Below are 23,663 nucleotides of genomic sequence, written 5' to 3'. Positions count from 1 at the left end.
CACTGTATACTTAAAACTGTATACTTAAAAATGGTTAAAAAGGCAAATTTTAGGTTATAAATATTTTACCACAATTAAAATATTTTAAAATCCTTTCAAAGCCCAACCTTTGCAGAATAATAATAATAATAATAATAGCACCTGAGTCCTTTTTGGTTTGCAAAACATTTTCACACACATAGTCATACATGCTTCAACAACGGCCCTGTGATAAAAACATTTATTAATTTGGCTTCCCAGAGGAGAAAACTAAGGTTCAAATGGGGTGAAATGGCCAGGTGCGGTGGCTCATGCCTGTAATCCCAGCATTTTGGGAAGCCCAAATTGAGGTCAGGAGTTCAAGACCAGCCTGGCCAACATGGCAAAACCCCATCTCAACTAAAAATACGAAAATTAGCCAGGTGTGGTAGAGTGCACCTGTAGCCGCAGCTACTCAGGAGGCTGAGGCACGAGAATCACTTGAACCTGGGTGGCACAGGTCGCAGTGAGTCAAGATCGCACCACTGCTCTCCAGCCTGGGTGACAGGGACTCTGTCTCAAAAAAAAAAAAAAAAAAAAAAAAAAAAGGCCAGGTGCAGTGGCTCACGCCTGTAATCCCAACACTCTGGAGGTCAGGAGTTTGAGATCAGCCCGACCAACATGGTGAAACCCATCTCTACTAAAAATACAAAAATATTAGTCGGGCGTGGTGGTGTGCACCTGTAGTCCCAGCTACTCAGGAGGCTGAAGCAGAAGAATCGCTTGAACCTGGGAGGCGGAGGTTGCAGTGAACTGAGATTGCGCCACTGCATTCCAGCCTGGGTGACAGAGTGAGATTCCATCTCGGGGGAGGGAGAGAAAAAAAAAAGATTCTGACAAAATGCCGTGAAGATCATCTGTAGATCTTGTTAAAGTGGAGTCACATTCAGAGGGTTGGGGGCGGGGTCTGAAATAGTCTCTAAGCAGGTTCCACATGGAGCCAATGCTGTCGGTGCAAGGACCGCCATCCAGCAGCAAAGATCCAGTGTACTTTATAGACAAGGAAGCTAACCGGGAAGGGAGTGACTTGTCCAGGGTGACAGGCCAGGGTGGCACATAGGAAGCTAATGGCCAGGGAATGTGCATGCAGCTGTTTTGCCAAAAATTAGCCACCTCCTTAAGCTGACCCAGATAGTGTCCACCTTTTTAAAATTATTATTTATTTTTTTGAGACAGAGTCTCACTCTGTCACCCAGGCTGGAGTGCAGTGGCGCAGATCTCCGCTCACTGCAACCTCTGCCTCCCGGGTTCAAGCGATTCTCCTGCCTCGGCCTCCAGAGTAGTTGGGATTACAGGCACGCACCACCCCGCCCGGCTAATTTTTTTGTATTTTTAGTAGAGACGGGATTTCGCCATGGTCTTGAACTCCTGATCTCAGGTGATCCCTCTGCCTCGGCCTCCCAAGTGCTGGGATTACAGGCGTGAGCCACCGTACCCAGCCTTGAACCAAGGTTTCTAAGATGCTCTCAGCCTCCTTGGATCTGGCCTAGCACACCTTTCCATGTTATCTTTTCTGCACAACCGCCCACAGCTAGCCCGGCCTACGCCTCAGCCAGTCTGGCTCCCTGACGATGCAGAGCCGGCACCGGCTGCAGGAGCCAGGCCCAGTCCTGTCCAGGGCCCCCTGGCCGCAGACAAACGCTACAGACACGGCTGGTAGCACATGGTTCTCTTTATTGTGATGCTCCACGGAAAACATCCGTAAACCAGCTTACTGTAGTGGTGACAGCCGCAACACATGCTAAGGCACTTTTATTATATAAAAAAGGGGTGGGGTGAGAGTTTCACTCACTCCTTTGTGACAGCAACTGGGACCTGAATTCAGAGCTTTGTAGGCATTACACAGCTTTTATATCGCTTCGTGATTTGAGAGTTTGTTTCCTTTTAAAAAAAAAAAATGCCTTCTTGCCATAAGTCTCAATGCAGCATATACAAAAGTTAGAAATACAAGTAAATTCGGCAACCAGTGTAGACCAGTGAGGACGAGCTAACTCTCTTATAAACAAAGGCAGTGAGAAAGACTCGGAATTTTATCATTTATTACGAGAAAGGGGAAAAAAAGAAAACCTTGTTTTGCTTTCAAAAATATCTGTGCAGGTGGCAGATTTTTAAACTATACGAGTCAACGGTGCAGGTAAAGGACCCTCGGGCCCAGTCCTAGAGTAGACACGAGATCGCCTGGCAGGGCTGCTGGCCCCTCTAACGCTCTGGCTGTCATACTTGGGACAAGTCCCTTAACCATTAAATATATTTGGTCCCCAAAAGTGTTGGGAGAAGCCACTGGAAGGCTGCTGGCCTTCCCTGCTTGACCCCGGCAGCCTTGCTGTGGCAGAGGCAGGCTGTCCTCGGTAAAGGAGGGGAGGGGGCATTGCACTTGAGACATTTTAGAATCAGGAGGGAGACAGTGGACAGGGGCGCTGCCTGGGACAGGGTGGGGAGGAATCCACTCCTCCCCCCACCCCAGCATTCTGTGCCCTGCACAGAGGTGGAGCCCCAGAGCCTGCTCCTTCCGGACCGCCCAGAGCCACGGGAGTGGGACGCCCAAGGGGCAGAGGTGTGTGAGGTCACCACGTGTGATTGCCAACAGCAAAGAAAGGAGGAGTGGGGGCGCTGGTGGCAGAGGTCAGGGAGGCTGACAACTGCGGGGGTTCCGACTACCAAAACGCCTTCAGTCTGAAGAAAAATAGATTCATAGAAACTCTGGCCCCTCCCCGGGGGCCTGCCCTCCTCGCCTCAACATCTTGTGCTTTTTGGCAAGAGGGGGATGAGGAGCCTGCTGGTCGCTCTCTGCCTGGGCCCGGGCCCTGTCTCTTTGGTATCAGATTCTGAGCGGGGGAGGGAGCTGGAAGGGGATGCAGCAGAGGAAGCCAAATGCCCTCAACAACGCCTGGAGGGAAACAGGATGGGGGCACGGGGCTGAGGGCAGGGGGAGGCGCGTTCACAGCAGTCCCAAGAAGGTGGGGAGAGGCCTGCTGCAGGGTCTGGGAAGGGGAGGCTGTGGTGTCCGTCTGTCCATCCATCTCAGGCTGCAGGAGAAGAGGCTTATTCGGCAGGTTTGGCCTCAGCCCCATCCGCTTTGCCATCCACCTCCTCGTCGGAACCATCGCCAGCGCCTTTCCGGGCCATTCGGCGGGGCATGACAAACGGCAGGTCCCCGCGCCTGGGGGCAGAGGCAGAGGCAGAGGGTCAGTGGGCACAGACAGGCCAGGGGTGGCCGCAGCACAGCACACACATCTCAAAGCGAATTCGAGAGGGAAACCAGGCGCCTGGCTGCTCCCACCAGGAAGAAGCAAGGCGGAGCCTTGGGAGCCACAGGTGAGCTGGACAGGACCGCTCTCAGGAAAGCAGGCAAAGCTTCCCGCAAAATGTTTCGGTGTCAGACACCTTCACACACAACCATAGCACACAAACAGTTCAGGCAAACAGGACCAATCACAACAGGAAGGGCACAGAAGTAAGTGTAAAATGCCACCCTCTGTTGCAACTCCTATAAAACCGGTGACACCAAGACAGGTAAACAGGTGTGCTTGTTCACACAGAGTACAAAGCCGGGCACCCTCTTTCTACCACATGGCAGAAAATTCATATCCAATACTGACTCCTTATGCTTAAAAAAAGAGCGCCATGAAGGCCTGGCACAGTGGCTCACGCTTGTAATTTCAGCACTTGGAGAGGCCGAAGTGGGTGGGTCACCTGAGGTCAGGAGTTTGAGACCAGCCTGACCAACATGGTGAAACCCCATCTCTACTAAAAATACAAAAATCAGCTGGGCATAGTGGTGCATGCCTGTAATCCCAGCTACTCCAGAGGCTGAGGGAGGACAATCACTTGAACCCGGGAGGAGGTTGCAGTGAGCTGAGACTGCACCATTGCACTCCAGTCTGGGCAACAAGAGTGAAAATCCATCTCAAACAAACAAACAAACAAACAAACAAACAAACAAGATCCCCATGAAAAAGAGGTAAGAAATGAAAATCTCAGAGAATAAGATCCTCTGCTTCAAACATTCACTACTTGTTGAGTGTTAACACTCCCTGGGAAATGCAAAGGAGCCTTTTTAACCTCTGTAGACATTGTTTATGAGGCCCGTATTCATTTTGTAGATATTTATGAGGCACCTAATATGTGCCAGGACTGGGCCAGGTGGCCTCAAGCAACTTCTAATTCAAAAGACAACAGACTTTTAGGACAGGCTAGGAATAAACTACCTAGAGTTTACTGTGTGTTGAAAACACTAAGCTGAAGCCTCAAAGGCAAGAAGTCAGAAGGGGCAGAGATTGCTTTGTGCAGTCCTTTCTTGGTGTCATTTGTGGTTTGCTTGTGGGCTGTGATTGAGGAACAAGCTACCTTTTGAGAGAAGTGCCGAGGCAAAGGGGTGGGTTGGGCGGTGGGGGCTCACCTGAGCTTGTTCTTGAGGGAGCTGACCTCGCGGTTCATGGCATCGGCCGTCTCGGTGGCGTCCTCCAGCTCGCGCTGCAGTTTCCGGCGGGAGGCGTTGGCCCGCTGGGCCTCCTCTTCCGCCTCCTCCAGCTGCCGCTTGAGCTGCTTCAGGCGGGTGGATGCCTTGTCGGCCTGTGGAGATGGACGTGTGGCCCGTGGCCCTGGTTAGGGGCTCTGGGCGTGCAGCCAGCCAGCCTCACTGCCCTGCCTGTTGCCCCATCTGCTGCCCAGCCCGGCTGCCCTTCTCACTGCCCCACCAGCGCCCGCACCTGGTCCTTGTACTGCTCGGCGTTCCTCCGCTCATCATCCACCTGCAGCAGCACATCCTTCAGCTTCTTCTCCGTCCGACGCACCTGTTTGCAGGCTGCCTGGCGCTCCCTGCATGACAGACAAGGTGGCTCAGAGGGAACACCCTCCTTCAGAGGGTCCGGCCAACAAACCCTAACATGGACCACCCGTTCCCCGGGGCTCGCTGGCATCTAGGGATCACCTAGGGAGGCCTTTGCTGGACACCTATGTGTGCCTGGCTTCTTATGATGGGCACTGCAAAAAGCCCCATTTACAGATGGGGAAACGGGCGCAGGTAAGGGAAGTGACACACCTCAAAGGGCATCTGTGTAACTGGAAAGGAGGTTTGGGGGCCTACTGTAACCCCCATTCCCTCCAAGGAAGTCTCAGTCCTGCTGAGCCCACAGAACAACTGCCCGGGTGGGCAGGACCCCCCTCTACCTCCTGCTCTGATTCACCCTCAGAGACAGCCACCAAAGCTCCTGGCTTTAGAGGTGGAACAGAGAATCCCGTTCAAACCCCACAAACTCCCCCAACCACCCAACTGTGGAAGGGATGTGGGCCCCATCAGGAGGGAGGGAAACAGCCCCCAGCACTCAGGAGACAGAGAGCTGGTTGTGGCCCAGATTTGGGCAGGACTGCAAGGGGGCTGGAGTTTTTGCCAGGACGGCTGGAGTTGGGCGGGGTCAGGGGCACGTACTTGGTCTCGTTGTCCAGCTGCTCCTCCAGCTGTGCGATCTTGGCCTCGAGGGCAGTGATGGAGGCCTTGTACTTGGACTTGACAGTGCCCTCCATCTCCTGCAGCTTGACCTTGAGCTCCTTGTTCTGGCGCTCCAGCTGCTGCCGAGCATTCTCGTTCTTCTGGGCGTGGCTGCGCTCCAGGTTCAGGTCGGTGTTGATCTGGTCGATCTACAGAAGGAGGGCCAGTGACCTCGGGAAGGGCTGGGGCCCTGGCTGGAGGGCACGAGCAGGGCCGGAGGCAGGTGGCAGCAGGATCTCACCAAACCCTTGGGGTCCAGAGTCGTGGGTCTCCCAGAAAAGGGAGGATTAGAACACCCAACACAGAAGCCAGAGGGGACTCTTTCATGTCCAGGTGCCTGGACATGTTCCCATAAGCACCTGGGGAGCAGCTGGCACTTGGCCTGTGCTTCTGCCGGCTGGGTCTGAGGCCAGCTCTGCCGTGGTGGCTCCAGAGCCCAGGGTGGGAGAAGGCCTGGCACCCACCTGCAGGTTGGCCTTCTTCAGCCGGTCGTTGATCAGCTCCGTGTTGCCCTGCTCCTCCTCCAGCTCCTCCTCCAGCTGGGCGATGCGGGCCTCCAGACGCCGCTTCTCCTCCAACGCCAGGGCTCTGTGGGGTGGGTGGGAAAAGTGAGGGGCCTACCCCGGGGGCACAGCTGGTCCCCCTCAACTCTGTCCCCTCACTCAGCTCACCCTTTGCCACTGCTGTTGGCGATCTCATCAGCCAGCTCATCCCGCTCCTGCTGGGCCTGGCGCTTGGCACGCTCCGCGGCTGCCAGTTCCTGCCACAAAGACCCAGAGTGTGACCTGAAGGCAGCCACAGCCCTGCAAGACCATCCTTCCCAGCCACGGGCACCCTCCTCTCAAGCCCTTCCCCAGGCCCACCTCCCCCAGGAAGCCCTTCCTCCAGAAACCCTCTAGCTCACAGGCTGGTGCCCCCCTGCAGTCATAGCTTAAGCACCACATGTTTCTAAAACTCTTATATTTAAGTGCTAGGAATCAAGCCAGGTGCCAGGGTGTGGCGATAAGAAGTGTCCTGGCCTAACCAGGGAGACCATGTGGACAGAGCTACTCGGTGCGGCCCCTCCCTATTTGGGTGAGTCAGAGCCTGGAGTCAGCTCCGGAGGCCACAGGCAGATGGCTACACCCTGGTCGCACTCGCAGCCAGCACATCACACTGCAGGGCACCCTCCAGAGCCAGGAAACACTTCAGGACAGGCTCAGGTGAGACGGGTAGGGTGGCCTCCCAGACCCCTTCTCACAGGCACCATTCATAGCAGGAGGTGGTGGCAGCCACAAAGCCTCATCTCATGTGAGGCATGCCAGTTTCACACACACACACTCTCATCATACCAGGGAGCCCCGCCATGTAACGGAACCCTGGAGGGAATCGTTTGTAACATGAGAGCCATCCCCAGCCAAATCCTGGAGCCCAGTCGGGACCCTAGCCCTGTCCTCAACTGAAGGCCCTACGCTGCCACCTGCTGGCTGCAGGGCAGCGGTGCCGCTCTCCACTGCAGCCCCACCCACCTCCTGCAACTGGATCATCTCGGCCTCCATGCTCTTCAGCTTCTTCTCGTTCTCTTTGGCCTGGGCCAGGATCTCCTCACGGGAGGCGCGGGTGTCATCCAGCTCGCGCATGCAGTCCTTCATCTGGGCCTGGGGTGGGGACAGAGGCTTGGCACCCCACCCAGCTCCTTGGCCCTCCACCCCTACCCTCGTGGGTCACCTCGCCAGCAGGGCTCATGGCTGGTGCTCCGCTCGATGCTTTATTTAACCAACTAACCGTGGTGACAGGGCGAAAAGGCAACTAAAGGCAAACATCTCTGTGACCCACCCCATCATGCACACTTTGACAGTGCTGGTCACCGTGGACGTGAGCCCAAGCTGAGCTTCATTTCCTACTTTCTGTCCCCTCCTGTGGGCCGGAAGCCGGTGCCCACGGTGCCACCCCTAATGTGCACCTGCCCCTCAAAACCAGTGCCCAGCCTGCCGGGCCGTCCCCACCACAGGCAGGAAACACCTTTCCTTTTGTTATTCTCCTGTTATTTGTTTGAACACTAAAGATCTTTGCAGATAAATCCTAAATTGAGATTCCCCAAACCAAAGAGCATGACTGGCTGTGTACAGCTCAACCACACCAGTAAAAAAATGCCACCAGCAATCACAGTAGCTATGCCCACAACCTTGACCACAGAGAGGTTTTAAAGTTTTTGTGGGTTTTTTTTTTTTACACTTAAAAAAATTTTTTTAAAACTAAGGTTATTCTTGTTACGTGATATGGTGTATCAGAGCTGTTTTTACGTGGTAATTATTCTTTAATTATTGGTGAGGTAAAGATTTCCAAGTACGTGTCCTGCACTCTGGGCTGCTGCTCAGAACCATCACCCCAGAGCCCAGAAGGCTGGAGGGTGTCAGCACCCGGCTGATTCTGGAAATCTGCATTAAGTGAGACCTTCTCGAACTCCACCCATGTCTAGGCTTGTACTTGTTTGCTTCTGTGTTTTATGTACTCAGTCATTCACCGTTTTGCAAGTCTGCTGTTGGACTATCATGTTTCCACTCACCTCCGAGCCTCTGAGTCTCTGTCAGTGAGATGGGGCTGGAAGCACCCAGGACCTTCCCAGGAGGTGCCACCCTGCCAGGTTCCTGCCCCGGGCCCGGCACCTTCACATGTAGTTGGCTGGCTTGGGCCCCGCTCGCCCTCACCTGGGCCCCGCCCGCCCTCACCTGCAGCTTCCGCAGCTGTTTGATGGCTTCCTCCCGGTTCTTGTTGGCTGAGTCGATGTGAGCCTCCAGGTCCTTCAGGTCCATCTCCAGCTTCTTCCGGGCAGCCACTGCCATCGAGCGCTGCTTCCTCTCATCCTCCAGCTCTGCCTCCATCTCCCGCACCTGGGGGAAGGGAAATCAACAGCTTGGGAAGCTGGACCCACTCAGAGACCCTGCCCTAGCTCTGAACTCAGGAGCCTCAGGCCAGTTCTGCAGGATCCATGGGGCCTTGGGGGGCCAGTGGGGATTACTGACCATAAGAACTCTAAGAAGGTGAGTCACTGAACCCTGAGACAGGGGGCTGGAAAGGAGGGATATGGGAGGGGAGGCGTGGTCAAGGGGCCCTAACATAATCCAAGTGGAAGGAGAGAACAGAAGCCTGCGTGAAGCCAGGGTAGCCTTGGGCACTCATGGGGAAGCAGGAGGCCATGCACACCTGTCTGACCAGCTGCTTCTTCTTCTCCTCGCTCTGCTCGTCCCGGCCCTGCAGATCCCGCTCGAACTGGGCCTTCATGGCCTGCAGGTTGACCTCCAGCCGCAGTTTGGCGTCTTCAGTGGCCTGCAGCTCGTCCTCCAGCTCTTCCAGCTGCGTCTTCATCTCCTCCACCTGCTGCTCCAGGGCCCGCTTGGACTTCTCCAGCTCGTGGACCTGAGCCCCAGAGAGCCCAAGTCAGGAGCAAAGGGACTGGCAGGTACCGGGGTCTGCGAGACCCGGAGTCTGTGCACACAGCGACCCTCTGTGATGACCCCCCTCGGGCCCCTCCCAAGAGCCTGCTGCCAGGTCCAGCACTCACGCTCTTGCCCACGTCGTCCTTGGAGCTCATGAGGTCCTCCATCTCCGTGCGGAACTGCTTGTTGAGCCGCTCCAGCTCCGCCTTCTGCTCCATGGCTTCCTCCAGGGCCCGGGCCAGCGACAGCGCCTTGGTCTCCTTCTCTCGGGCCTCCGCCTCAGCCCGGTCGCGCTCCTCTGCGTACTTGGCAGAGATGGTCTTCTCCTCTGCCAGGAGCTGGGAGAGAGGTGGGCACCATGAGGCTCAGCACCACAGGCTCAGAGCTACGGCCCCCGGCGGGGCAGAGCAGCTGGGCCTAAGCTCCCTGGGGAACGCGGAGCCCAGAGGCCACGGCGGAGAGGAGCAGATCTAGGAAGCACAGGCCCAGGGCTGTGCCCGGGACAACACACACAGTCCTGTGCATCCTCATGACGGGATGACTGCCGACTGGGGCAGGCACTGCTGCGAACGCCATGTCGTAACATCTGTTTAATTTTCATCACTTACTAATCGTAACCCTTTATGGCATGCTGCCCCTTCCATGAGAGCCCTCCAAACCTGTAAGAGCTTTGGTTCTCCTGAACCAAAGTTGGCATTTGGTTGGCATTTTTCACGGAGTGAATGCCAAGCTGGCTACCAGGAAGCCTGAACCCCATTTGTGGTCTCCTCTAACGAAAGCTTCTGTCCCCTGGCATCTGTTCTCTGTGTGCACCCACCTGGCTCTATCCTATTTCCCCAGCTTCCCTTCCTTTTGGCCCAAACCTTAATTATTCCATGGGTGGCTGACCACTTCCTAAAGGGCCAGATAGTGTATTCTTTAGAGTACGCAGGCCCTACGGTCTCTGCAGCAGTGGCTCAACCCCACTACCACAGCTCAAAGCAACCAAAGACAACGCGAGAACGACGGAGTGTGGCTGCGTTCACTCCATCTTTCCCCACGAAACGCAGTGGGCTGGACCCGACTGCCGCAGTCAGCTGCCCGGTGTCTTCTACTGTTCTGTCCCGCCCCTGAGTCCGCATCCCCCTCAGCTGCCCTCTGACATTTTGGAAAAGGAAGCGATATGAGTGCATAAATAAATCGTTTCAAAGACAGTCAAACCACTTAATTCCAGAAAATCTGAAAAATGTAAAAAACCAGAAAGGAAAAGTCACTCCTCAACCCATTGCATGAAGACACCCCCTTCCACTGGCCTTCTCCCTGGGCCCCTCGACAAGCCAGAGACTCGGGGGCCTCCAAGCGCTGCCCCGCACGGCCCTCCCGGGCAAGACCTTGAGGGAGCCCAGGCTTTCTCTGACGGGCCCTTCGCCTTGGACTCAGGGCTTGAAGAAGAAATACAAAGGATGGAGCCAGTGGCCACACACCTGGTCAAACTTCTTCTGCTTCTTCTCCAGGTTGCACGCGCTCTGGCGTTGATGGTCCAGGTCCACCAGCAGGTCATCCAGCTCCTGCTGCAGTCGCGTCTTGGTCTTCTCCAGCTTGTCGTAGGCGGCCACCTTCTCCTCGTGCCGCTGGCTCAGGCCCTCCAGGTCCTTCTGGAGCTTCCTCTTCACCTCCTCAGCGGTTTCCAGGCACCCCACACTGTCCTCCATCTTCTTCTTCATGTCGGCCACCTGGGCAGGAGCCAGGAGTAAGCAGACGCCCGAGATGGCACCTGCTCAGGTGGCACACCCGTCCCTGGGGCAGCTGGGAGCCTGTCTGCCACACCGTGGAAGGGGCACCAGGGATCCGCCCAGTTATGAAACCGCCTCCCCCAGTCACTTCCCTCTCCACGGGGGCGAGACAAATGGAGCTTCTGCAAAGGGGCATCCGTCTACCGTGTGAAGCCCGGGGGAGGTTGACCCTCAGGCCCACTGTGGGGGTTCCCAGCCCTCATCCACACCAAGCCTCTTGCTCTACGGAGACCGCTCCCAGAGAGCAGGGCCAGTGCCCTGTAGGGATGTCTGCGGGGTCCCCATCACCCAGCCCCATCCTTGCACTTGGAGATAAACCTGCAATCACGCACACTCAGGGGCTGCTCCCACCCTGACTGCGGAACGGACTCCCAGCCCATCCCGAGGTGGCTCAGGCCTTCTGGCCTGGCATATGGAGGCCCAAGATAGGATCTAGAGCAGGAGCTCTGAATATATATTAGGCTACGGACCCCTTGGCAGTCTAGAGAGGCCTAGGGACTCCTTCTCATGACAATGTTTTAACAGGCATTAAATAAACATATGGGATCACCAAGGCAACCAGTACAGAAAAATGCAGTGTTCACACATTCTAAAACACCGTGGCTCAGGAAGCCACGTGCTGCTAGGTAGCACATCAGACAGCAAACTCGGCGCAGGCCCGGGAACCACGAGGCCAAGGAGCTCGGCCGCAACCCTGACAGGGTAACTGGCCATTTCTACAGATGACGAGGGTGCAGTGACTGCCACCACTGTGGCTTGCTGCCTACATCCATCATGGAAGCAATGCTGAATTTCAGCTAAAGACTGGTGAAAATAAAGGTGTAAAATAGTGAAAATAGTGGTGTCCCCCATCTAAGTCCACAGACCCCTGGATTCCTCTCCTAGGGACTCAGGCTGAAAGCCCTGATGTGGGAAAGCAGGGTGCGCTTCCCTGGGGGAGAGCAGCAATGGGCTGGCCCAGTGGGCAGGGCTGTCCTGCAGTGCCCAGGCCAGTGCCCGGCCAGCAGCTCCCCAGCCTGCAGAGTCGGGCTGGTTCCCCAGGCCTCCAAACCTGGGCATGGAGGGTGGCGATCTGCTTCTCCAGGTTGTGCTTGGCCTCCTCCTCCTCCTCCAGCTGCTCCCGGAAGGAATTCTTCTCGTCCTCCACCTGCTTGAGCTTGGTGCTCAGGCTCAGCTTCTGCCGGTTCTCCTCCTGCAGCAGCTCCTACTCGCAGGTTGAGAGGGGTGTGGGCGCTCAGGAGAGCGGTGTCTGAAACCCAGGAACTCCACACCCTTGAGGAGAGAGAGGAGCTGGTCCTGCTGATTTAGGGGATGGCCACGTAAAGACCTGATGGGAGCTAGGAGGACGCAGAAACCCACCCACGGGATGAAGGAGATGAAGGAGAGGACGGGCAGTCCGATGGGTTCTGGAGCTAATGTCGTGGACACAGGGGCCTTCCTGGAGGAGTTCACCTTCTGGGAACCTGGCACCACCCTTACCTGAGTGTCCTGCAGCTGGGACTCCAGCGCGGAGAAGTCCTTGGTGAGCTTGCTGGACTTGCTGTCGGACTGGCTGAGAAGCCCGGTCACGTTGTCCAGCTCCACCTGCACCGGGCGGGGAGACGCAAAGGACCATGGACCCAGCCCCACCGCTCCTGCCCCACCTCAGCTCCTTTACGTAAAGCTGGACCTGAGTCACAAGCTGAAGCGTGAGGGTCTGAGGAGCCGGTTTGAGAAGAGAGAGAGACACAGAGCACACATGCACCCGGGGGTCTGGGCCACCACTGCTGCTGGCACCCACTGCCCGCGCCAGGATCCCGGCGGAGGCCTCACCTGCAGCTTGGTGACCTTGTCGGCCAGCTCCGTGCGCACGCGCTCTCCCTCGTTGAACTTGACCTGCAGCTCCTGCAGCTGCGCCTCCACTTTCTTGCGCTTGTGCTCTGAGTCCCCTTTGCCCTGCAGCAGCACCTTCACCTCATTGGCCAGCTCCCCCCGCTCATTCTCCAGGGTCTGCTTTGCCTTCTCGAGGTTGGCTTTTACCTGGCGGGGAAGAAAGCAAAGACGTGAGTGGCGGCCTCCTGACACAAGGCTGGCTGGTCTGTCATCACTGGACTCGAGATCCAGACATGGCTGCTGCTGCAGCCCTGACGACGGTGCGCCTGAGTCCTGGACTCAGAAGGCTCAGGCCTCATCTGTCCTGTCCTCTTCTCTCTTGGCTGGTGGGTGACACTTGGCTCCTGTCTTCACTGCTTGGGACCTCAGCTTCCCCATCTCTAAAATAATACCTGCGCAGCCTTCTACCCTGGGTAGAGGCCAGGTTCTAGGGCACGGCACTGGTGTTGCAGATGTTAGCAATATTTATAATGCAATGAGGGGAACTGTAATTGTTTGTAGTTAGACTTCCGGTAAAGCCTGTCTGAAGTCTGATGTTCAAAGTAACGAAGTAATGTTTTCACCCTCACATAACCACATGAGACAGACCTATCATAATCTTCCCTTGTGAACAGGGAAACTGAGGCCCAAGTCACAAAGCCCCTTAGAGGGGGAGCCTGGCCTCAGAACCAGGCAGTTGAGTTGGATCCTGCAGCTGCTCTGCAGGACTGATTCGGATTCTGTGGGCCCAGCACGGGGAACCCTGCCTTCCTGCTGCGGTCTCAGGGAGGCTCCGCACCCGCTTCGTCTGCTCCAGCTGCTCCGCCAGCTCCTCCACGGCCTGCGAGTGCTTCTGTCTCATCTCCTGGATCTGGGCCTCGTGGGTCTTGGCCTCCTCCTCCAAGGTCTTCTTCAGGATGTTCACCTCCTGCTCACGTTTCGACCTGGACAGAGAAATCCCCTCAGAGTGGAGGCTGGGAGCACTGGAGCGAGGCTGTCCCTGGAGCTCTTCCCTGACTGAAGAGAGGCCTGACCAGGGCACAGGCACTCCAGGCAGCTTCTCTACCCATCAGCCCCTCCTGACCATCTATCCCATGGGCCAGCCTGAAAGACGCACTGTGAAAGGCTTCTGTAGCCTTTCAGCTTTAAAGCCCACCCTTGCCTCACCCCCAGCTTTGAGTCAGGTTCTTCAACAGGCTTTCTACTCTGTAGACAGAAACCGCTGAGGAACCAGCAGCTTCCATGCCTGCTGGCGCATAACAGGGCCACGGGGCGCGCGCGCGCGCGCGTGTGTGTGAATGCGCGTGCGCACAGAGGCCCAGGGTCCATGTCTCCAAGCCAAGGCCCCCGTGGCTGCCCTCCCCATCCCCAGGGACTTGGTCCCAGGGCACACCTGAGCTCCTGCTGGGCAGCTGTGGTATCCAGCGTGTCCTCCAACTCTGTTTTCAGCGCCTCTAGCTCTTCCCCAAGGTCCCGTTTCTGCTTCTCAGCTTTATTTCTGGAAGCACGTTCAGACTCCAGGTCTTCCTGGAGTTCCGAGATCTGAGATTCCAGCTCCCGGATCTTCTTAAGGGCCATGTTCTTCTGGGCAGCTTCCTCTTCCACTCTGCCAAAGCGACCAGCAACATCAGTATAAGGTCAGTTTCACCTCCAAGGAGCAGAGTTTGCGGGACAGGCCTGAGAGAGGTGCGGCAGCCAAAGCTGCCTCTGGTGGTCACAATCATGGCACTTAGGGTGGCTCTCAGTAGAAACAACATCTGAGGCAACCAGACTGAAGGGCAACACCCCTCTGAGAACTAGAAAACCTCATAGAGGAATCCTTTCAATTTCCAAAGTAAGATTCACTGCTTCAAATATTTTTAAAAGTCAAATGATTTGTGGCCGGGCGCGGTGGCTCACACCTGTAATCCCAGCACTTTGGGAGGCCGAGGCGGGCGGATCACGAGGTCAGGAGATCGAGACCATCCTGGCTAACACTGCAAAACCTCGTCTCTACTAAAAACACAAAAAAATTAGCCGGGAGTGGTGGCGGGCGCCTGTAGTCCCAGCTACTCTGGAGGCTGAGGCAGGAGAATGGCGTGAACCCGGGAGGCAGAGTTTGCAGTGAGCCGAGATTGCGCCACTGCACTCCAGCCTGGGCGACAGAGCGAGACTCTGTCTCAAAAAAAAAAAAAAAAAAAAAAAAAAAAAAAAAAAAAAAAAGTCAAATGATTTGTTAAATGGGAAGAAAAGGAAATAAAATATTACACCACAGGATGACTGTAACTCAGTAAAAATATGAAAGTGCTATGGACTTTAGATGGTTGTGAGGAGTCAACGTAGGTTCACCAATTAGAACAAACACACCACTGCACTGGGGGGTGTTGGCAGCTGGGGAAGCGGTGTGTGAGTGGGGCAGCGGAAGATGGAGAAACTTCTGCTGACTCCTGCTGTGAATCTAAAACTACTCTACAAAATAAAGTCGCTTTTTTTTTTTTTTAAAAACAGAGTCTCGCTCTGTCACCTAGGCTGGGGTGCAGTGGCGCGATCTTGGCTGACTGCAACCTCTGCCTCCTGGGTTCAAGGGATTCTCCTGCCTCAGACTCCTGAGTAGCTGAGATTACAGTCGTGTGCCACCACCCTGGCGAATTTTTTATATTTTTGGTAGGGATGGGGGCTTCACCATGTTGGCCAGGCTGGTCTTGAACTCCTGACCTCAAGTGATCCATCCAGCTTGGCCTCCCAAAGTGCTGGGATCACAGACATGAGCCAACATGCCTGGCCAAGTCTTTTTTTTTTAAGTGTACCTATAGCAAGAAATTAACAAAGGACTATTGTAGGTGGGTGATAGAGTTGTGGATGACTTTTTTTTAAATTACAAACAAATAAACAAAAGACAAATGAGGCCCCTCACTGTGCCCTGGGTGCACAAGAACTGCTTTGCTATGAAATAAATGGCTCTTCTAAGACAACAGTGGAAAGAATGCTCACAGCTCTCTGGTGCAGAGAACTAGGCCCAGCAGCAAGCAGGAAGGGCTGGCCCAGGCCACCTGGCCTCAGGCGGGGTCCTCACCTGGCCAGGGCGGCCTGGAGCTCCTCCTCTTTCTTGGCCAGCTGCATCTTGAGCTCCGCGATCTGCGCCTGGAGCTCGGCGATCTGGTCGCTGAGGTCCGTGGAGTCTCCCTCCAGCTTCCGGCGGGTCTTCTCCAGCTCCTGTCGCTGCTTCTCCTCCCTGCGGAGGCGCTCTGCAAGGAGCGGGGAGCCCACATAGCCCTCAGTGCCGTGGGTTCTGTCTCCGTGTCAATTACTTATACAAAATACCGAGCACTCGTTATGAAACGTGTGTCAGGCTGAAAGCATCACAAATACACAGACACTCGCACCCAACTCCTGCACGCAGGAAGAGGACATCACCGCAAACTGCCAGCCCCTGGCGTGTCTCTCTCCAACTCACCCCTCGTCCTTCCCTGCCAGGAGTTAAGTACTCTCCTAAAGCTGGTGTTCGTAACCCCCTTGGTTCCCTTGAAGGTTGTACCATGTCTGTATCTCTAAAAAACATGTTCGATTTTGTGCGAATCTCAACTTTTAAGATGGAACTGCCTTGTGTGAATGCCACAGTTGGAATCACAGAGTCAGGGCTCGGTGTCTAGCTTTATAACTCTGTGATGTCACTAGGGAAAGCTACTTTCTATACCTCGTCTGAATAACAAACAAAAGGAGACGGCCTACTTCATTAGGATGGTGTGAGGGGCCAATGAGTTACTATCTTAAAAAGCACCTAGAACAGTGCCTGGCTGGTGATGTTTATTCCCTGCCATGCCTTTGCCGCCCCATCCCATGGTCTTGAGATGTAGCCCGTGAAGTTTTGCTGGAATAGATGTGTATGGACATTTATCTAGCATTCCATGATGTGAATACACCACAACTTATTTATGTACCCGTCCTGCAGCTGGCAGGCATGGGGCTGTGTTCATCGCACACTCTGATACACAACGCTGCTGCAAACATCCTGCTCACTCTCAGCGCAGACGGCTGAGTGATGGATGGAACGGCCGGGTCACCAGCATGCCAAGCTTCAACCTCACTAGGACCGCTGGATCGTTCTCTAACGCCATCTACCAGTCTGCAGTCCCAGCAGCAGCGTGTCTGTGCTCTGACGGCTCCGTGTCTGTGTTAGCGCTTATTAGTGTCAACCTTTCGTGTCTGTCCACCTGGTGGGCGCCACCCCTAGACCTCCTGGATGACCAAGTCTTCCGCGCTCCTCCCAGGTGAGGCAGGGTATCTGTGGGCTAAGACATCTCTCTAGTGTCCAGACCTCTCTTCCGCTGGACCTGACTCACCTCATCCCCTGCAGATGTGAGGGGGCTGGACAAGGCTGTGACACCAAGCCGGGGAAAATCCTCCCGGCAGTCAGGCTGTGGCCTCCCTCCCCTGGGTATGAGCTCAGAGTTCCCACAATAGTCAGGGTTCTCCTGTTCCCCCAGTTGTCCACTCCTCTCAAGGGGCAGGGCCGGGGGTCCTCAGACAACCACGGACCTGTGCTTCTACCCCAGCGCCCCCTCCCTGCCACAGATCCCCGGGGCACACAGAAACAAGGCAGGATTTGTCACCCTGCCCCAAGTCAAGCAGTGAGCTTCCGCAGTAACTGTCAAGGACTTTACGGTACATACGTGTTCACATGTATTTAATGAAATTTTCACAGTACCCTAGCACTGTGTCCCCTTTTTAGGTAAAACTAAAGCTCATGGAGCTTAAGTCACAGGTGTAAGATGAGCCAGCTAGTCAGTGACAGAGCTAGTGAGTCCTGTGGGCCAAACCCAGAGCCTCCTAGGCAGTCTCAGAAGCTTCCAAAACCCACGGCACACGACAACAGGGCAGCGCCAAAGCTCTCCTTTAAACACACTTCACGCAGGGGGGCAACTAGCCACAGAACAACAGGGGCCTGGAGGCTCAGGCTCCCGCAGGCACCAGACACGGCTCCCCTCGACCTGTGACCTCAGGTCTGAAGGGCAGCAGCCAGTGCTGTAGTGTGGCCCAGGCTCACCCGTGAGCTGAGGAGGCCTCCGTGTTCCGGTCAGACAGGCCAGCCCCTGCCCGCCAGCCCCTGCCCATCACCTCCTGCCCGTCACCCTCTCACCTTCCAAGTCGGTGATCATTGCCTCATGCTTGTTCTTGAGCTTGGCGAGGCTCTTAGATTTCTCCTCCTCTTCCGTGAGGTTGGTGGTGAACTCAGCTATCCTGTCTTCCAGCAGTTTCTTTTCCTGGGGAGAGGGGAGTAGGCCGGCATTTAGTGTCCGTTGAGCAGAGAACACTAGCCTCAAAGCATGACTCGCCCGGAAATTTGGGGCTGAATGGAGAGGGCTTTAGACACTTGATCAAGTTCATGAGGATTTTCCTGGATCAAAGGATAATTTTGAAAGGTCACCAGCTTCCCTGAAACAGTGAGGTATATGCTTCCTCAGGATCGAAAAATGTGGGTGCCCAAGCCCTTCCCCTTCCCCTGTGGGCTTGGGTGAGAAAGGCTTCCAGGTGACAGCTAGTGTCAGCAGGGACAGATGGCTCCACTCCTTCAGGAGGCTGCCATACGGCGCTCACCTGCGCCACCAGGCCACCTTCTCCGTGCCCCTCTCTCACCTGCCAGGGGGGCCACAGCCCCTCCCCCTCTTTAGCCCCGCGGTACCCCGGGCTGCTCTCCTTGCTTTCTGTTCTGTGTGGCCCCCGCAACACCCCTGCCCAGGGGCCAGAGCTTGGCACAAGCGCCTCAGTCCTCTCATCCCAGTCCCGGGCGGACGTCCTGCCACCTCAGCCTTTGGAGCTCCCGTGGTCTGAGGAGCCCCAAAAGGTGGGGAGGCTGCCTTCTCCTCTATCTGGTTCCCCGGCTGCTATCTGCTCCCTGGGCAGACACTGACAGGGACCAGCTCATTCTCAGGAGGAACGGCTGCCGCCCAGGGACAGTGGAGGAGTACCCCACATCTCAATATAGAGCCACCAAAGTGTCCCCAACCCCACAGTGACCAACGCCTGCAATGCTGCACAGATGGCCACCTTTACAAAGGCTTGGGTCTCACGGGTGGCAAAGAAGAGCTTTCCAGAGGGGAAAGGACAAACCCTTCCCCAGGGCCCCTTCGTTTATGAGGAAATCCCTCAACGAAGGCCCATGGGACCTCCAGGGAGCACCTGCAGCGAGGCAGAAACCCTCGTGCTGCAGGCGGAAGAGCCAGGAAGCAGCAGCAGCAGGGCTGGGGTCCGGCCCGGCAAGGGTGACCACACTCTCCCATCCACGGCCCCCCTGGAGCAGCTGCAGGCGGCAGCCGCGGGCCTCACCTTGGCCAGCTTGCAGTTCTGGTCCTCCAGGATGATCTGCTCCTCCTCCAGCTTCTTCAGCTTCGCCTCAGTGGTCACCTTCTCCAGCTGCAGCTTCTGCCGGGCGCTCTCCTCCTCCTCCAGCTGCTCCTCAAGCTCCTGCCGGGGGCCAGAGACACGGTGAGGACAGCAGGCCCAGGGTCATGGCCAAGGTGAAGACAGCAAGGTCCGAAGGCCAGGTCCGAACACCAAGGAGAGGATACGAAGGTCTGTGAGCCCAGGGTCATGGCTGAGGTGGGGACAGCAAGGTCTGCAAGCCCAGGGCCACACCCGAGGCAGGGCCCAAGCCCTATTTGTAGGATTCCAGATTTCAAACTGGGACACAGGGCCAGAACACCGGTGCAATGTTCTGAAGGGTTTCCTGCAGCAAGCTCCCACCCATGAAACAGGCAGGATGCAGAGCTGCTGGCCCTGTGCCTCTCTGGCTAGCCAGGGCCAGGGCTAATGGCAGGGAAATCAAACTGGCCTTGATGCTGGCCCAGGCAGTACTCATGGAGAGATCTCAGATGCACATGTCACAAACTACCAGCCCAAAGGGAACACCTCTCACTGAGTGCCCCAAGCAGACAGCGTGAGGAGCGGCCTCCTCGGACCCTAATTCCATGTTCTCCCAGCTCCTGGTCCCTGCTTCTCTGCCCCGCCCTGCCCCTCCAGTCCCACTCCTCCCCGGGTGCAACAGGCAGGAACCTGGATGTTCTGCTGCATCTTCTTCTTCTCTGTCTGCAGGTGCTGGCAGCGCTCCTCCTCCTCCTCCACCCTGGCCTCCAGGTCATGGCAGATCTCTTCTAGTTCCTGCTTCTTGGCGGTCAGGCGGGCCCGGAGCTCCTCAGCCTCGGCACACAGCTCGGTTTCTGCCTGGAGCTGCTCCTGCAGCTGTAATTTCTCTGCCATGAGCTGCAAACAGCAAGTGGAAAACACAAGCTCCTCGCAACACCCGCAAGTCACTCCATCCTCAAAAGATGGACGCCGTGGCTCAGGATCCCAGCAGGAAAGGAACATGCGGACAAGAGTAGCTTTCATCTGGAGAGCTCTGAAGCTTCCAGGCACCTTCCAGACATCGTGTCCTTGATTTTTCACTACCCCATGAGCTCCACAGCAAGGTCCCGGGAAACGGGCTCAGGTCATGTGGTAGAGCTGAGGTTTGAACCCAACACTGGTGAACGTTCCATTCTATTAGGTGGCCTCCCTACATCACATAACCCCAAATCCAGTCTGCAGAGAGACTGGTCACTGTTCCCACAGTAATAGGAAACTCAGTCGTAGGAAACCCCTATAGTAACAGAAGAGGCCAGCATGCCGTGCCTACCGATGGCCAGCAGGTGGCAGCACCGGGCAGGTCACGCAACCTGGATGGAGCCTGCGCTGACACCCACCTGCGACTGCAGTGTCTCCATCTCCGTGAGCCTGTTCTCCGCAGCCAGCTGCTTCTCTCGGACCTTCACCAGCTCCTCCTCCTTGGCCATCATCTCCTCCTCCTGCCGGCTCACCTGCAGCAGCGGCTTGACCTGGGAGAGGAGATGGAGGTAGAGACATGCTTGGCTGGAAGATGCCCGCCTCTGCCAACAAGTTTGAGGCCTCTCCCTTACCTCTGGAAACATGAAAGTGAGGGGCAAGAAGACATGCTGTGGAGGGGGCTACAGCCTTCCTGGAAATCCATCTGGTGCTCTGTACCACGGGCCTCTGACCTGCTAACTACATTCCAGGGAAACTATCCCTGCGTGCGTGTGAAGATGTTCACCTCGGCATTGTTTATAACAGCAAGAAAATGAGGAAGGACCCATCTCTGAAAAAGTACCCAGATAATGATGTGGCCCCTAGGGAACAGTACGCTACCTCTAAAAAAACGATGCTTATGAAGGAATCGTAAATGGAACGTACACACTACAATACTGTTTATACGAGTCAAACTCAGCTATGGAAGAATGCATACTGTTTACATAGCTGAGGTTTTATAGGCAGTGAGAAAAAGAGCGAGAGAATAAACACTAAAATAGCTGCTGCTGCTGGTTTAGGGTAAGGGTTTATGTGTGAATTTTTATTTAATTCTTTAGACTTTTTGTTAGTTGGCTTTTTGCCATTACCATAAATTATGGATTATACACAAAAGCAGCCCGGACAAGTTTAAAAATAACGAGTTGTTTTTTTTTAAAGGCCAGGAAGGCCAGCCTGGGCAAGATAGTGAGACCTTGTCTCTACCAAAAATCAAAAAGGGCCGGGCACAGTGGCTCATGCCTGTAATTCCAGCACTTTGGGTTGCTGAGGTAGGAGGACTGCTGGAGCCCAAGAGTTTGTGACCAACCTGGGCAACACAGTGAGACCACACCTCTACAAAAATTACAAAACATTAGCCAGGTATGTATGGTGCTGTGCACCTGTAGTCCCAGCTACTCAGGAGGCCTTTCTAGCACGCACCTTGGTGAAGAGCCGCCACCACTGCCAGTTCCGCAGCTTGAGGTAGGCAGCGCAGTTCCGCTGGAGGACCTTCATGGCGGTCAGCTGCTGCTGCCGCTTGGCAAACGCTCTGTGGGGTGAGGAACATGGTCAGTGTGGGGCAGTGGACAGCAGACCCGACCTAACAGTCCTGGCCTTGTCCTCAAGGCTTTTCTGGGGGTCTACCCTTGCCTGGGGTACCTCAAGACAGAAATTCAGGGAAGTGGCCTGGCCCTGGGGTTGAGATATATTTCTCCCACTTACAGGCTGTGTGACCCCATGAGGCTCTAATCTTACAGTGGGTGAAGGACCTAAGTCACCAGACTACCCCTCCACTGAGGAGCCCACGGGGTGAAGGCTCCTGTGAAGTAACCACAGATCTCACTCAGCGTGGGGACTGAGCATGACCCTTGGTCATTAAGCCGACTGGCCCTGTGTGACTCTGGACTTCAGCTTCCCACCCTTCGTGCTGTTCCTTATCTGAGCTTTTGTTTGGTGGGAGAACGTCAGGAGCTGATGTTCTGTGAAGGTGGGCTGCGGGTGTCAATGGGAGGGCTTTTGGATAAACAAGCCTCCATCTGTGCAAATGCCACACGCTCGGGCTTCATCTCCCAGAGCTCGGCGCTCCTGCTAGGACCCTCAGCCCCGAGCACCAGGGGACGAGTGTGCAGTGCCCACACCCGCTGTCCTGCAGCAGGGGAGCCCTCACTCCCCAGGGAGTCAAGGATGAGTCTGGACTCAAGGATGGTCTGCTCCCCTGGAATCGCAGGGTTCTTTAGGGCAGGCTCTGGGTGCTGTCCCCACAAGGGTCACACGGTGAGGAGTCCTGGTAAGCAGGATCTTTCAGGCAGGCAAATCCAAGCAGAGTCAGCCTCTTCCCAACCATCACTCTAAACCTCAATTGGAAATGCCCGATTCAGCCAGGCACAGTGGCTCGCGCCTGTAATCCCAGCACTTTCGGAGGCTGAGGTGGGTGGATCACTTGAGGTCAGGAATTTGAGACCAGCCTGGCCAACATGGCGAAACCCTGTCTCTACTAAAAACACAAAAATAGGCCGGGCGTGGTGGTGTGCACCTGTAACCTCAGCTACTAGTGAGGCTGAGGCAGGAGAATCACTTGAACCTGGGAGGTGGAGGTTGCAGTGAGCTGAGAATATGCCACAGCACTCCAGCCTGGGCAGCAGGGTGAGACTCCATCTCAAAAAAAAAAAAAGAAAAGAAAAAAGAACTGCCCGATTCTACTCTTCAAAGGTAGAAATCCAGGAACGGGGTCAGGAAGAGCCACGTGGGCCTCCCTGACAGGCATGTGACCAGCTGCAGTGGGGTGTCCTAGACCACAGCCTGCTAAGTGCTCTTTGGCAACAAAGGGCGTGGCAAGGCCTGGCGTGTGGGGCAGGAGTATCTCCCGGGACTCACTTCCTGGCCAGGTAGCCCCTGCAGCAGGCCTGGAACCCTATGATGACGTCAGTGATCTTCAGGTCCCGCTCCTCTTCCAGGTGGGCCAGCACGCCGGCGCGGAAGAAGACTTTGCTCTGGCCAATGCGGTACAGGTTGCTGTCGAGCTCCAAGGCTTTTATCTAGGTGGGAGGAGTAGGCTGTTTACCTGGCCAGCAACTGGCCACGGCTCCGTGAAAGGGTGGCCCAGGCACAGCTGGAGGCGTGTCCTTCACCCTTCTTGCTACTGGCTGACGAGCATCTGGAGAGCAGAAAGCCATCTCCTCTCCCTCCTTCTTCCTGTTCCCCATCTCCCCGTCACCAAATGCAGGTTTTGCACACAGTAGGTGTTGAATTTTTCCTTCTCTTTTCCCCCCACCAACTCCCGACTCTGCAGCCAACGCTTTCTGATTCTTTAGAAAGAACGTGAAGTAAAACGAGGCCAAAGGTAGCGGCTGTTAACCTGGACACGCCAGAAACAGGATGCTGGGAAAGGGAAAACAGGAGCAGGGTGGGATTTAGCCCTGAGTCACTGCAGGGCCTTCATTCAACCGGAATTCAAAGCATGCGCACAGCACATCCAGCACTGTGCTAGGACTGGGAGTGGGGAGGGAGGCAGGAGAAGCCCAGATCATGGCGCACCAGGCCAGCTGCCCTGGCTGTGAGCTGCTCTGCTCACCACAATGGGCGTGGAGTCAGACCCGTGAGCAAGAAAGCAGTAGAATGTCCCCCAAATGAAAGAGGCCATCATCTTACATCAGAGCCTGGCCATGGCTACAGTTCTTGTCTCCTCCACACCACCCTGGTGCCAAACACCATCCCTGGCTATCTGAGGTCAAGGGGCTGCTGCAAAGGGCGCCCAGCAGAGTCAGACGCAGAGCATCAGAAGGGACACAGCCTGGGCACCCACGA

At 55.8% G+C, this 23,663-nt stretch overlaps 1 protein-coding gene across 2 annotated transcripts in view; it reads right to left on the bottom strand.

Moving 5' to 3' along the window:
* Positions 1-1,675: 1,675 nt before the first annotated feature.
* Positions 1,676-23,663, bottom strand: part of MYH9 (myosin heavy chain 9) — a 106,977-nt gene continuing 84,989 nt past the window's right edge. For both annotated transcript variants that reach the window (XM_050806172.1, XM_050806174.1), the window contains 23 exons: positions 22,734-22,894; positions 21,300-21,408; positions 20,261-20,392; positions 19,575-19,781; positions 18,849-18,986; positions 17,662-17,785; positions 15,598-15,769; positions 13,939-14,151; positions 13,345-13,489; positions 12,507-12,713; positions 12,174-12,278; positions 11,746-11,898; positions 10,386-10,634; positions 9,048-9,260; positions 8,690-8,902; positions 8,215-8,376; positions 7,015-7,143; positions 6,178-6,266; positions 5,971-6,094; positions 5,447-5,655; positions 4,728-4,836; positions 4,418-4,590; positions 1,676-3,178 (listed from right to left, as the gene is read on the bottom strand). In XM_050806172.1, coding sequence (XP_050662129.1) covers positions 3,061-3,178; positions 4,418-4,590; positions 4,728-4,836; positions 5,447-5,655; positions 5,971-6,094; positions 6,178-6,266; positions 7,015-7,143; positions 8,215-8,376; positions 8,690-8,902; positions 9,048-9,260; positions 10,386-10,634; positions 11,746-11,898; positions 12,174-12,278; positions 12,507-12,713; positions 13,345-13,489; positions 13,939-14,151; positions 15,598-15,769; positions 17,662-17,785; positions 18,849-18,986; positions 19,575-19,781; positions 20,261-20,392; positions 21,300-21,408; positions 22,734-22,894 — 3,654 coding nt within the window. In that variant the 3' untranslated portion in view covers positions 1,676-3,060. The remainder of the gene's footprint in view (positions 3,179-4,417; positions 4,591-4,727; positions 4,837-5,446; positions 5,656-5,970; positions 6,095-6,177; positions 6,267-7,014; positions 7,144-8,214; positions 8,377-8,689; positions 8,903-9,047; positions 9,261-10,385; positions 10,635-11,745; positions 11,899-12,173; positions 12,279-12,506; positions 12,714-13,344; positions 13,490-13,938; positions 14,152-15,597; positions 15,770-17,661; positions 17,786-18,848; positions 18,987-19,574; positions 19,782-20,260; positions 20,393-21,299; positions 21,409-22,733; positions 22,895-23,663) is intronic.

The sequence above is a fragment of the Macaca thibetana genome, chromosome 10 (genome assembly GCF_024542745.1).
Source record: "Macaca thibetana thibetana isolate TM-01 chromosome 10, ASM2454274v1, whole genome shotgun sequence".
NCBI classification, from domain to species: Eukaryota; Metazoa; Chordata; class Mammalia; order Primates; family Cercopithecidae; genus Macaca; species Macaca thibetana.
The sequence above is the reverse complement of the archived record's forward strand: the minus strand, read 5'-3'. Positions and strand labels throughout refer to the sequence as shown.